At 42.9% G+C, this 13,111-nt stretch overlaps 1 protein-coding gene across 2 annotated transcripts; it reads right to left on the bottom strand.

The window, feature by feature from the left end:
• Positions 1 to 1,055: 1,055 nt before the first annotated feature.
• Positions 1,056 to 11,004, bottom strand: slc38a2 (solute carrier family 38 member 2). Of its 2 annotated transcripts, XM_031583406.2 has the most exons (16): positions 10,637 to 11,004; positions 9,356 to 9,487; positions 9,101 to 9,188; positions 8,882 to 8,997; positions 7,253 to 7,326; positions 7,049 to 7,141; positions 6,727 to 6,802; positions 5,848 to 5,930; positions 5,662 to 5,720; positions 4,969 to 5,124; positions 4,781 to 4,860; positions 4,545 to 4,645; positions 3,842 to 3,966; positions 3,467 to 3,611; positions 3,257 to 3,354; positions 1,056 to 3,140 (listed from the first exon to the last, which is right to left on the bottom strand). In XM_031583406.2, the coding sequence occupies exons 2-16, from the start codon at positions 9,484 to 9,486 to the stop codon at positions 3,027 to 3,029; spliced, it is 1,539 nt and encodes a 512-aa protein (XP_031439266.1). In that variant the 5' UTR covers position 9,487; positions 10,637 to 11,004; the 3' UTR covers positions 1,056 to 3,026. The 2 variants fall into 2 exon arrangements, with proteins under 2 accessions (XP_031439266.1, XP_012679935.2); XM_012824481.3 differs by lacking the exon at positions 10,637 to 11,004 and having other exon boundaries at positions 9,356 to 10,612.
• Between the last annotated feature and the right edge of the window lie 2,107 nt (positions 11,005 to 13,111).

Raw genomic sequence — 13,111 nt, 5'->3', positions numbered from 1 at the left:
ACAGTAGATTCCCCCTCGTTTTGTATTCTTTTAAACTCTCCAGATGACAGTTTATTTTTTACTTCTTCCCTGATACCAGTTTGCCTCCTGTAATCACGTTGTCACAGATATTTATTTGCCCAGTCAGCTTGTTGGTCTTGACGTTCAGATGTTGCGCCTAAACTATCATATCGTCTTGTCACATGATCAAATAGAGACTTGACATTGGACAACAGCATACATATTACCCAGCAATCATCATTACAAATCTGAATATGACAAAAAATACCAAAGAAAATGAGATAGTATTCATTTCATTGAATCGTTTTTAATAGTTTCTATAGTGTATGTAAGATAAGCATATCATTTTGTTATAGATTGCTACTATTTTTCACACAAATAATACCTACCATGATGGAGATAAGTTTGCCTTTTCAAGTGAATATATAGCGTTAGACAGACTATTCATTGTAATGCAGTGTGTCTCAAAGACCCATGTGACTATACCTGTTGGTCTTGATGACGCGACAGCTGGGAGGAGGGAGCTAAACAATCGACGAATTCTATCACTCAAAGAGGTCGCGTAGTAGCTCGTCTGTGACCAAAAACCACTGCTCCACCCACTGTTCTGGCGGTGAATTGTTTTCGACACCCACAGCCGTCGAAGAAGTATAAATCAAAAACAGTACGTCCGAATCCGTCCGAATCTGTTTCCCCGCCCATCCGTAAAACGGACGGACACCGACGCAGATCTATAATTCGGGCTTAAGCCTTGCTTGCCTGTTTCTGATTTAAAATGACAATAAAACCACATGGTGTAGTGTATTCCAAACACGTGCGCTTTCGAATATCTTGGCAATACTATCTCTCCTATTGGCCACAGATCCTCACCTTTGTTTAATTTACTACATACTGTATTTATTTAATCTATGAGCCAAGTGGCAGAAGGAATGTTTACACTGCAAACAATCCAGGGAAGGGTCATTTAACCAGCTATCAACTTCCACAACCCACAAATCCATTCCTGTCATAGCCTTTCGATCAGACAAAGAGACCACATGAAAACACCCACATTATTTTGGTTATGTTTGTCTTTTAATGTTTACAGGATATACATAGTGTTTCATTGAAACAAGAGTGTAGCACTTGTAGGGATGCCCTCTCCTTTACATGGTCATGATATCTTTCAAAACTCTCGCAGGCCCTTCCAAAGGAGTACAGCATTTTTAACAGTGAATAAAGTGTGCTGGGTCAACCCATAGTGTGCTCCAAAGAGCACACCAACTGACTGATGTAAACCACGTTCATTGACTTTAAAGTAGGATTCAGTTAAGAATTACAGTAGCACAGTTAGAGCTAGTGGTGGCAGCAGAGGGGACAGGAGAGTGGAGGACAGCCACGGCATTGTTCTGTACCAGTAAGAGGGCATGTTAATTTATGACAAGACTACTGTGACATGTTCTGACAGCTCTCAAAAGTCTTCAACTGCCACTTAAATGAAAAAAAAAAGCTCAAACAAAATAAAACATATATACACATATTTACATTATATAAATATAGTAAAATAGATTAAATTACATTGATGTTCTCTCATAAATAATGCTGGACAGTAACATTTTGGATGACATTTGTCGTTTGAGGTTAGCAACTGGAAGCACAGTGAAATGCCTCTCCCGATGTGCCTGCAAAAATGACATTTCTGGGCACAAGCGGCAGACAACAAGGTGACAAGCAGACATGACGTGTTCTCATTAAGCTCCTTTCGGGTTTTTTCTCTCTCTCCATTTGAGTGTTCCACATTGAGAAGCTGCCAACAATAAACACTGCAATGGTGACAAACTTGCGGTGAACCTTCAATTGCACGGATACAGCCCCTCATGGAAGCCAGTATAACGTACCCTCCTTTTGGTTATGTGCGGTTTTACAGTTAAAAAAAAAGCACAGTTTTTTTTTCTTCTTTGCAAGTTATACAGGTACATTACAACCACAGCATGTGGCTTAAACAATAAAAAAAATTATATTTCTTTAAAGATTCACTGTTCCTTAAAGAAACTAAATGTAGTGCTCCACACTTGGTGGGAGATCTAACAGCAAACGTGTCCAGTCTTAAACTAGTTTTTTTCTGCCCGATTCATGGATAAGGTTACATAGTGATAGTTATTTAATAAAAGAAAAATCACTGGCTATTTCACACCCAGCTTCCAGTGAGCAACTATGAATAAGCAGTTTCTTGTTCATTTCATTATTGGAGTAATTTACAAGTAAAGTTGGTCAACAAGGCCAAAGACTTTGTAACAAATACTGTTCATCTTGTCTAGCAATTTGTGCACCGACAGACTTTCACATGTGTGCTGAATACTAAGTGTTTTTTAAATACACAAACACCAGTAAGAAATATTTTTGGCAACCGTAAAAAAAGATGACAAATTCTCTTGTTTTGCCTTGAATAGAGTGTGCGGTCTGCATTCAATGCTGTTGCCTCTTTTGAGTGCCAGGCTCACCCTGGCTTTGGTTACGTTATCCAACTCAAAGCCAATCCAGAACATCGAAGACAAAAAAGGCCCACATTCAGATAATCACCTGAATGTGAGCTGCAATGTCTAAAAAAGTTGACTACAATCTTTGAGTGAGGCACCATCAGATAGATAAAACCGTACCAGTACTACTTAAAAAAAAAAAAAGACAACAACAAAATAAAGCAAAAACATCAAACACAAAAACAATAAAACAAAAATGAAAATAATAACAAAAAAGCACATAAACATAAGAAAAAAAAAGTCATAATGCCAACTTTGTGGCCTAACAGCATACTGTACAAAGTTCAGGACATTCTTTCAGAATGGTATAGTTTTTCTGCTCTGTGCTGTCATATGAGAGCAACACTATTCTTCATCATCTTCCTCTTCAGCGTCTTCCTTACCATAGCAGTTTTTAGCAGTCGGATCTTTTGTTTTTTATCCACATGAAGGGGCTGAGCGGTTGGTGCCGACCTTGTGCTCCAAGCAGGTGTATGTGAAGTGCTTCTACCCTTCCAAAAACACCGCCTCCTAGTGGCCATCATCAACTGCCTCAGTGGAAGTGGCTCGGGAGATCCAGTCCAGGATGATGAGAGTCATGCAACCAATCATGACGATGAAGCCACTGACCAGGAAGATGGACGCCTGATGGGAGAAAGCGTAAGCGTTCAGTCATCTTTGAACACTACCAAGACCTCTCCTCCATGTGTCTCAGATGAATGACTAAAAAAATCTTAAATGGACCAGCAATCTTTTCTTACCCCAATCTTCTGCATAGACCTCATGGACTCCTTCTTGACCAGTTTAAGGTAGAAAGCCGAGGGCAGGATGAAGATGAGCATGGCAGCAGCGGAGGCCCCTGAAAGAACAATGTACTCCCATCAGACTCGGGTGGGCTTTGAGGTACTACATTGCTACCCCTAAGAATACCTGTTTTGTCCTTCACTTAAAAACCCTCTTGCCAAACTTACCAATGAAGCCAAAGATGTCACGGATGGTGGGCACGAAGATGACCAAGATGTTGACGCATACCAGCAGCATCACAGTGATGATGGTGTGCCGTATCCAGCTGAACTCCTTGGAGGCGCACAGCAGAGCGTTGACAGAGGTACGGATCTGTGGAGAGAAGGCAGCAGTTATTAATGGAGTCAGGCCTGACACAGACAAACTGCATACAGACAAGCTAAGGGGACTGTATGTCAAAGATAACGGAATCCATGTGAGAAAGGTCCATATGTGTCACCATAAATAGCATATATAGGCAAACAGAGCCCTGTGTGATAAGAATGATTATGTGTTCGAAGTTATCTAAAGGTTGAGCAGCGGCCATGAGTAGTCACACTTACAGGGAAAAGCACAACGGGGACGGTCAGCGTCACAGCAGTCAGAACGGCCAGGCGGACAATGAGCAGGACCACGTCAGACTTGTACACCTTGGAGTAGGTGTGCAGCAGCTCAGGCTCCACATGCACTGTAAAATTAAACACTCAAACCATCAGAACACCATCCTCATGTTCTCACATAAATACATGATACTCTAAGGCTTTAGTCACACTTTTACACAATGACATTTTACTACAGCCAGACAAAATGCACATTTTCAGTCTTGCAGCCATAACTGGGGCCTAGGTACAATGTATTCAAATGCATACAACACATGTAGACATACGGTCTCCACCAGACCACAACAGGAAGGTCCTTCACTTGCATAATCCCTCTTTCCAGTGAAAACAAGAACTTCCAATAACACATCATGTTATGTCCTTGGCATGCACACACAGCGGAGCACCACCCCTGTTCTTCCCAAGTGCTTATGTAAGAGGGGCTTGGAGCTGGGCCCAGGGTGAGGCGGGAGTCTGGAAGACCCACGTTCCTCCAAAGCTCTCCTACTACGTCACTGTTTCCACCAGACCTTTTCGTGCTTTCATTTGTTTTGGGTTGTTCCTAACATCAACTCCCCCGCTCGCTCCCTCCCACCTCCCCATCCCATGACACAAATAATGTGTTCAAGGACCTTTAAAAAGGACATGCTCAGGAAAAAAAACTCACCATTAAAGGTCAGGTATCCAAAGAGAGCAGCCAGCAGGTACATGATGAACATTCCCAGGAAGGAGACATTGGCCACACCCTGCATCTTTCTGCGAGAGCGACTGCAGATGGGAGATGAAGGAGATAAAGTTAGAACATGATAAAAAAAGGAACAACGTACGCTAAAACAAGCTTTAAAAGTGAAATGATTAAAGAAGAGATGACTGAATGAAATTGTGAATTCCTCTTGTACTTACTCCTTCAGCTCCTCATACATAGGCAGGATGGCTGGGTGGCACACAAAGGCGAATGTCAGGATTGGCACAGCATACACGGTCTAAGGGGGGAAAGACTCGAAGGTTAGTGCATCCACAGAATGTGTTTAGCCTTAACTGTTACTAAACACAAATACTATGGAGTAAAGATAGCAAGAACGTGTGCTTACCTGAGAGTTGAAGACAAAGTATTTTGGAGTGCACGTATCAGCACTGTAGTCAGTGACGTTAGCGTTAGCATTAATCTGGGCCACGGTAGCATTTATGGTTGCGTTGAGGATGTCGTTGGTGAGGGGGCAGGGGATCTGGAACTTCTTGTAGATCACCTAAATAGACAACCACACCAAACCAGTCAGGACAATTGCGCATTGACGTCAAAACACAGACAACATCCTGCAACAATCTTTATAACAACACAGACTGTCGCGTGAGCACCAGTAGCAGTCACATTCCCTCCCTCAAAGGCTTATTTGTTCCTGATTTCAAGAGCACGATCACTCAACCTCTCTTGACTCTGTGTCATGACCATTCAACTGGAACTACTTCCCTGCCTGAGACAGAGTTACATTTACACTGGCATGTATCTTAAGTTACATGATGGAAAGAAATGTGATTCTTCCCATCTCTCTCGGGAAACAGTGAAATATCTGGAGTAGGAGCAGTGGTCAGTCAGTCAGTCAATCAATCAATATAAAGGCTTAAATTCACCACTCAGAAGAGTGACGTTTGCCGTTTAGTTTATGTCTACATGTGAAAACAGCCTCAAGCACTGCTTCCTTTACGTCTGTGAGAACGCGAATGCTGTAAATTTCCACTGAAACCTTGCGGCCATGTGAGGAAATAACACTTTTGAAGTAACTTACCACAATCAAAAAGAAGACCATGCAGAGGAGGGAGAAGCCACTTGTGTAACCGAGGTAACCTGAGAGAAAAAAAACAAAACTCAGGTGTTACCCAAAAGTCCCTGCCCCCGTCTATCATCAACTACTGTCATTCGCTGCACTCTGCACACATTTCAGACAAAAGAAAAAGAAGGGAAGAAATCTTACCCAAGTTCCTCAGCAGTGACAGGGGAAGAATTATCGCCACAGACACAATCATTACCAGGTAGTCTCCATTGGTATACCATTCCCTATGAGGAAAAAACAAGATGGTTAATATAGTTATTTGACATGGAAGATACATTTGTTTGCCCTTACTAAAATTTAAACATACACTTTACCATGTTCACTTGAATAATTACATTATTACTACATAACACTTAGCAACAAAGAATGACTACTTCAAAGCTCAACCAAAGGCGTCTTAAAGAAATGTGCTACAACAACAAACAGGGTGCTAACGTTTGCACAAACACTGTGTGAGCAGGCTGACGAGCTCTTATCATCTCACGAGATCTCAGCACAGTGAGTCTCCTCTTTGTGAGCGTGTTCTCTGGAAAATGTTTGAATGTTTCATGAGCTCTGATGCATTAGGTCATCTGAAGTTCTGTCTCTGTGCAGCACAGGGGCTCTTTGGGGGGGGGAAAGGGCCTCTTTGATTGGCTGTGCCAAAAAGACTGGGTCTTTTTTCCCTCCCTCCCTTCTTCCCCCCTCTCCATCTACAATACACAGGGCCCAATTCACCTGTCTTACACTGCACGTTCTGATCATTCTGAACTCGGTGCTCTCTTCCACATCAATAGCTTTGTGCTGCAGCACCCTCTTTCTTTCCTTTCATTAAAAATGACTCAAGGGAACACTGGGCGGTGCTTTTTTTTCTCTCAGTTGTGGCAGGACACAAACCAGTAGGCCCCCTTAGACTTTTCCAAATTTAACTGGCTCTTGTACAGACATTTTTACACACCCAACCGCGTAGTTCTGAGAATTTCTTTGAGGTGTAAGATTTAGACTGCAGGGTTGACTGCAGTGTAGCAAAATTACACTTACCCATTGGAATCTCCGGTAAATGACTGAATCACAATTGGCAGCTCGTACTTCACAATGAAAAGGTAGCTCGACATGGCTGTGAAGTTAAAAAAGAAAGATTAGAAAATCTTGCAGTCTTTTACTATCCGCATTCTATGCAGGGCTCTTTCTTTTTGTTGGTCCAAGATTCTTGAATCGCTTTAATCGAATGCTGAGTCTGAATTAATGCTGGCATTTGTGAAGCGTCTAGGGACACGGCCGAGCAACTTTGACATTTAGATAAAGATGCATTGCTGCATCCCATCAGCATTTTACTGCCCCAGTCTTGGCAGACCGTCCTTACCTCCAATGTTCTGCATGGTGATTGAAATAGATGCAGCCAGCTTCCCTGGCATCCCAAATGCTTTATAGCCCAACTGCTCATACACCATAGAGCCTGGGGAAAGACAAAAAAAAAACAAGATTTAAAAAGCGTTCCTTAACAGAGAATTAAATTCCACTCATGCACTCAAGAAGAAAAATAACAAAAAATCAGATCTTCTCTTACCTCCTTCATTGGCAGTTTTAAGCAGCAGATGTACCGAGTAGAGGGAGAAAATACACACAGCCACCAGAAGAATCCTGTGGAAAGGACATATAAAAGATGTATGACTCTTCTCGTCAAACACAACAACATCCTCCTGCAGCTAAAAGCCAGCACTGAGGGCACCACTGCAGCAGTGTTCTGCCAAGACAGCCATGTGTCAAGGAAGTGCTTGATAAGATCAATGAATAAACACAGCACTTCAACTAGCTGTCAGATGGGGAGGAAGGAACCGGCCGAATGGAATGACTCAGCTGGGAAGGTGGTCCTGCGATGAGAGGGACAAGTGTCCGTGCCAAATTTTACTTTCCCTCCTCATCGTTCCCCCGGTCATTATCTGCGTCCCTCTGAGTCATGGTCACGTTTTGCAGACATACCGTGGCAACCTCTCACATCGTGTGCACATCACGCAGTGCCTTAGAGGCGATTACCTGCTTACAACTAAGCTTCATGCGCTAATCTTCCTGTCATATTTCTGCAATTGCTGACCAAACTCTCTCACAGCCACCTGCACTGAGAAGAGTGAGACACGCAAGCAAGGGACATGCCTGAAAGCTCACACTGATTTGCATGAGTCTTTGCATGAGCACTAACACACATTCAACTTCCTGCTTAACCGCATTTGTTACATTGTTTAGAACACATTTTTCTTTCCTGTTCCCCTGAACTAAGTCCTTTCCTAGTTATACTCTTAACCATTGTCTTTTGTGAGGTAAAATTACACAAAAGTTATGTGTAGGATTACATTTTTTTTAACACACAATTCCTGTATTGGATTAAACACAAAATACAGGAAATAAAACCCTCATAATTTCCCCACTCATTCAACCGAGATGGCCAGCTCAGTAATCTCCCTTTTCCTTCTTTCCTGTCGGTGATTGAGGCAGCCAGTCCTCAGCCAGGCTTTCATTGAGCAGTGACTGCGGCGGTTCGTTGCCCCAGCCCTGATTTTTATATAACCAATGGGCAGCCCTGCCCTGGTTGCAGGGGGGGATTAGCCGTGGCTAAGCGGCTTGGCCCCCGGGATGAGTGACTGTATGTGAGGCCAGCGAGGGAGTGTGCCGCCACGCGGGCGGAACGGGCCCCCTGTCTGTTTGTAAACACACCACGCCGTGAGGGCCTGATCAGCCGCACTACTTGAGCAACATGGTGCCTTACTACTGGGCTGCTAAATGGGAACTGACCTACTTCATTAGCCTCGTCAACGAGGTATGTGGCACTAGCTCTAGCGTAGATCGAAAGCCCGGTCATGTGGGGCTGATCGTAAGTTTGCACATCCTTTCAAGTGTTTTGGTCACAGGCACGCGCACACTCAACCACATGCACACACATTAAATTATTTCTTACACACATCTCTAACTATATATGGCAAACAGCTGTTACATTACTTTTATACACTGCAGAACAGTGTAGGACTATCTGTGGTTGTACAATTGAACACCAACACCTTATGTTTACATTATCCTGCCTCATATAACTACCACATTTATTCAGTGTCTATAAAGCTGTTTGTCTTAAAAACAAACAAGATAAGACCGATACACAATACCATTTATATATACTACCGAGTCAGTGATTAATCATGGAACTTACACAAACAGTCCAATGCCGGTGTTGGCCATGGCATAGGACAGACCTAAGATGCCACTCCCCATGATGGCGTTGCCCAAGTTAAATACGGACATCCCAAAGGAGGCTGAGCCAGGATCCTGTTTGAGAGGGAAGTCAAAGTTTTAAAAGCATACACCCAAAGCATTTTTTTTTCATGTTGATGTGAGAATATGTGTCCAGATGGAGAGACTAGACACTTACATAGTCTGTCGCATATTTTTTCTTGTCCAAGTGGTACTCAGGCAGGAAGTTCTGGCTCTCTGCATCCATGGCATCACCAAATTGGTTACTGAAATAAAATATAAATAAGAGTGAATATTAGCATATGGGTGCCATTTTTTAAACCACAGAAAATTAGGTTTTTGAGAATAACGACCATATGATTATCTTTAGACAGATTTAAAAGAGCAAGTGATGCAACAATTAAAATAACACAACACGCTAGGCCTACTTCACCTGCCAATGGGGACTTTCTTGGTGGGACAATCCTGGTAACTGCTGAATTCATTGCTATTTGAACTAGCGCAGCTGTCTTCGTCCGGTGTGATGTTCAACCGGCTCATCTCTGTTTTTGTGATTTCTTTCATCCTGCAGAGCAAAGAACGGCAAACACATTTATTTAACATTTATTCTGAATGCGTCACATATAGTCCTTTCCCTATACTCAAACAGGGCAAGTCATTTTTTTCCCTCTGGCAGATGAATAATCAATACATGGCGAGAGCCGCAGCCCAGCAACACATAAATCGGGTCATGTGACCATCAGGAGGTGGGGTTTGACTCATCACAAGGAGTGGAAAAATACCACACCGGCATCTGTGTCTGTCTCCCAACCTTCAGCCAGAAATCGCATTCCTAACAATGGCGCAAAGGCAAATCTGGTCTGGAAATCTAAGGCATTTGTAATATTCCACCACGTGTATCCATTTAGGCAAGTATATTTATTGGCGAGAAAATGAATTCATTCTTTTGTAATTTTGTAGGTTATAGAATATAGGCTGTGCCCCCAAGAGCCATGTAACATTGGCCACTGACAACTAGTTACTATGTAATGAGTGAACATAGTTTTACTGTAACACTTTATTTTTGTAAATATATTATCATGGAAACAAAAGACACGTGTGTAGCTATGGGCACGGTACAATTTTGCGCAGAGCTTGCGCCATGCGTAATTGCATCATTAACCAACAGTCGCCGAAACTATTGTTCACTATGTTCAAATGTGTAAATGATGACACGAGCGAAACACGACATTTTTTAAATAAAACAATTTAATTAAATCCGCATCCCACATGGGTTCCACCCCACCGTGTCATTGTCAAGATGTAAATCATTTAGGCATCAGACTGCAGTAGCATGAATTGTAGACTATATGCTATCCTATTTATTTATTTATTTATTTATTTATATAGACACCAGTCTGACACGAGGTGCGGTTCTATAATTTGAAGGACATGGACACTTAAATAACACGATCCAAAGATACTGGTCATTTAGCCCTGGTGATAATCTTAAAGCAAACGGATGTAATTCTTTTCCTGATTTCGGCGACACCATAAAATGCCCAGAATAGGAAATAAATCAATACGCTATCCAGCCTATATGACAAAATCCATATAGTAAGATTACAGTCTTTGTCTAATCTGTAAAAAATATAGGCTAAAAACATACAATTCTTAAGAAACCTCGTTGTCTTGTAAACCGGCATCATTTGCCAATTCACAATGACACTCTTACCTTGAGGGATGTCCAAATGTATCACTCGTGGTTTCAAAATCCTCTGTGCGCTATAAACCGAGAGCAAAATGATAGACCACCTAGATTTTCGTTTATTTTTTTTTTATTCTATTAATTCCAGAAATCTGTAAATTTTCTAAAGAGGTTATTCTTTACCGATTGGAATGCCGATTCGCTATAAATAAGAATAAATTGATATGCTCAGTATTTGTAGCAACAGAAATGGCTAATATATGAAAATATTTTAAGACAGGCACGTGCCTTAAAAATTAAAAGGAATAGATTTTTAAAACTAGGCCAATGCTTTATTCCAGATTTTGTCTTCTCGGCATCCGCGTTTCTCTAGAATGCCGGGGATGGTCGGCACCTTATATGTACTAGCATTGCATCAGCCTGAGGAGGGAGAAGGGCGTGTCCTGCCAGTCTTACACCAAGAATGGAGTCACATGGTTTTGTGTATAAACATACGTAAGCCTACTCCGGTCTGCTCTGACGTGACCAGACAGGGAATGGTCATTGTTTAACACCAATGTACAACTCCTCTTTAATGTCCAACCACACAAATGATTATATGTTGCAATGAATCCTCTCTTTTGGTTTGGTATAAGGGGAAGATACATTTCGAAAGAAAATGTACAAATGTATTATCATAATGCCCTTGACATTAGATGCTTGTCCTCATTCTGTCCCACCTCACTGCTAGATGGTGTGAAGAAACATGAAGGGAGGAGATCAAGACTGGGTGTCATAACTGATCAGTGTGTGGCTCTGGTTTCAAAGGGGACCACACCGCAGCAAAGCAGATTAGTGGGAGATGCACTGGAGTCGTGTGACTCTCAAACCTCCACAGAATCATGCTCAGAGTCATCTGAATCCTCTCCTAATGAACTCACTCTTCTAAATGATGTGTCAGTTCACCTTCAGATCATAGTTAGTTAGTCCAAGATCTGGAAGAGGTCACATCCTGATTCATTTTTAGCTACAGCTTTACTCAGTAACCGCCTACAATCCTATTGTCATGGCAGAAACTGGTTTTCTTGGTTCGCTACATTTACACTTCCTTGTTTAAATTCAAGTGAAACTTCAGACTTGAAGAGCATGTTTTTGACAGACTTGCTCTCCTACTTCTCTTTAAAATGTGGTATGTGCAAGGGAAAAGGGTATGTTATGCGTAAATCATGATTATTTTCAGTCGCACACATGAACGTTCACAACATGTATGGTATGCAAGCACTTGCAGATATGAACCCCCATACTGCATACATACAATCCACCCACACGCATAAATGCACGCTCTGAAACTCACACATGCATGCGCACACACACACAAACACACACACACACACATTCCCTCTCACATGCTCAGATGTGTATGTACAAATCCATTGTTGTGGGACTTTGGGGCTGCCTTGCTGTGTTAAGCAGGATGAGGGAAACTGGAGCAGTGGCACCGGGACCAAGTTTGGCCACTCCGCTCTGCCTCTGGCCCATGTCTTACTTAAAGGCATCATTCGCATGAAAACCTCCAGACAGAGGTCCAGCTTCGCACACAACGGCCTGTAAATCCCCCCTCTCTGCGTCATAGTGGAAGTGACTTGCCACTGGGTGTGAGAGTATGTGAAGTGCATTGTTTTGGTGTTGAAGCTATGTTGACCACCACACACCATGCTTTGAATTCTTGACCATTTCGTTCTGGTGTTTGGGATGGGTGGGGGGGGGGTCACTAACCAACCCCATCTAACCAGAGCAAAGGGAGGCCCGGGGGGGGGGGGGGGTCAGCTTCAGTTAGAGGGCTGTCTACATGCTTGGGTATAGCACCTAAATCCCGCTAATCGTCCCCCCCCCCATGACGTGCACATGAAATTACCTTCAGAAACATGAATAATTGAAAGGGATTTGGGGCCAGAGACAGGTGGCACAGCTGTAGGCTAAACACAGTAGGCCTTCAGGACCAGCAGACATGTTTTCAGGCGACAGTGCTGTGGTTAAAACACAGATGAAGGTTGTTCCCCAAACACATTATGTTCAGAGTGTTGATCTTTGTTACGTGCCTCATCTTTATAGAGGACAGGGAACAAAACATATGAAAGCCAGATGACACTTGACATTATATGTCGCATGGGGCGCTGTTGGCTCTGGGGGGCAGGTCCTCCCCAGAGTGCACAGTGCTCAGGTGGGCTATCTCCTGGGCCTTTCTGTGGAGTTTGCATGTTCTCCCCATGTTCACAAGGGGTTTCCTCCACTAAGGACCCCAACAGAAAAAACATGCAAAATAACAGAACACATGTCCATCCCTGACCAAAGATGGACAGTTCACTTCACTTGGTCCCCGGGCGCTACAAGCTGCCCACTGCTCCTGGGGGGTCCTTGAGGAAGGACGGTCCAGGATGGGAAAAAGCAGAAAATAAATTCACCGCGACCTCAGGCCTACCTGCGTGTGTGTGTGTGTGTGTGTGTGTGTGTGTGTCCTGTGTC

The sequence above is a fragment of the Clupea harengus genome, chromosome 16 (assembly GCF_900700415.2).
Source record: "Clupea harengus chromosome 16, Ch_v2.0.2, whole genome shotgun sequence".
Classification (NCBI taxonomy): domain Eukaryota; kingdom Metazoa; phylum Chordata; class Actinopteri; order Clupeiformes; family Clupeidae; genus Clupea; species Clupea harengus.
Note: the sequence above shows the minus strand (reverse complement) of the source record. Positions and strands in the feature narration are given on the sequence as shown.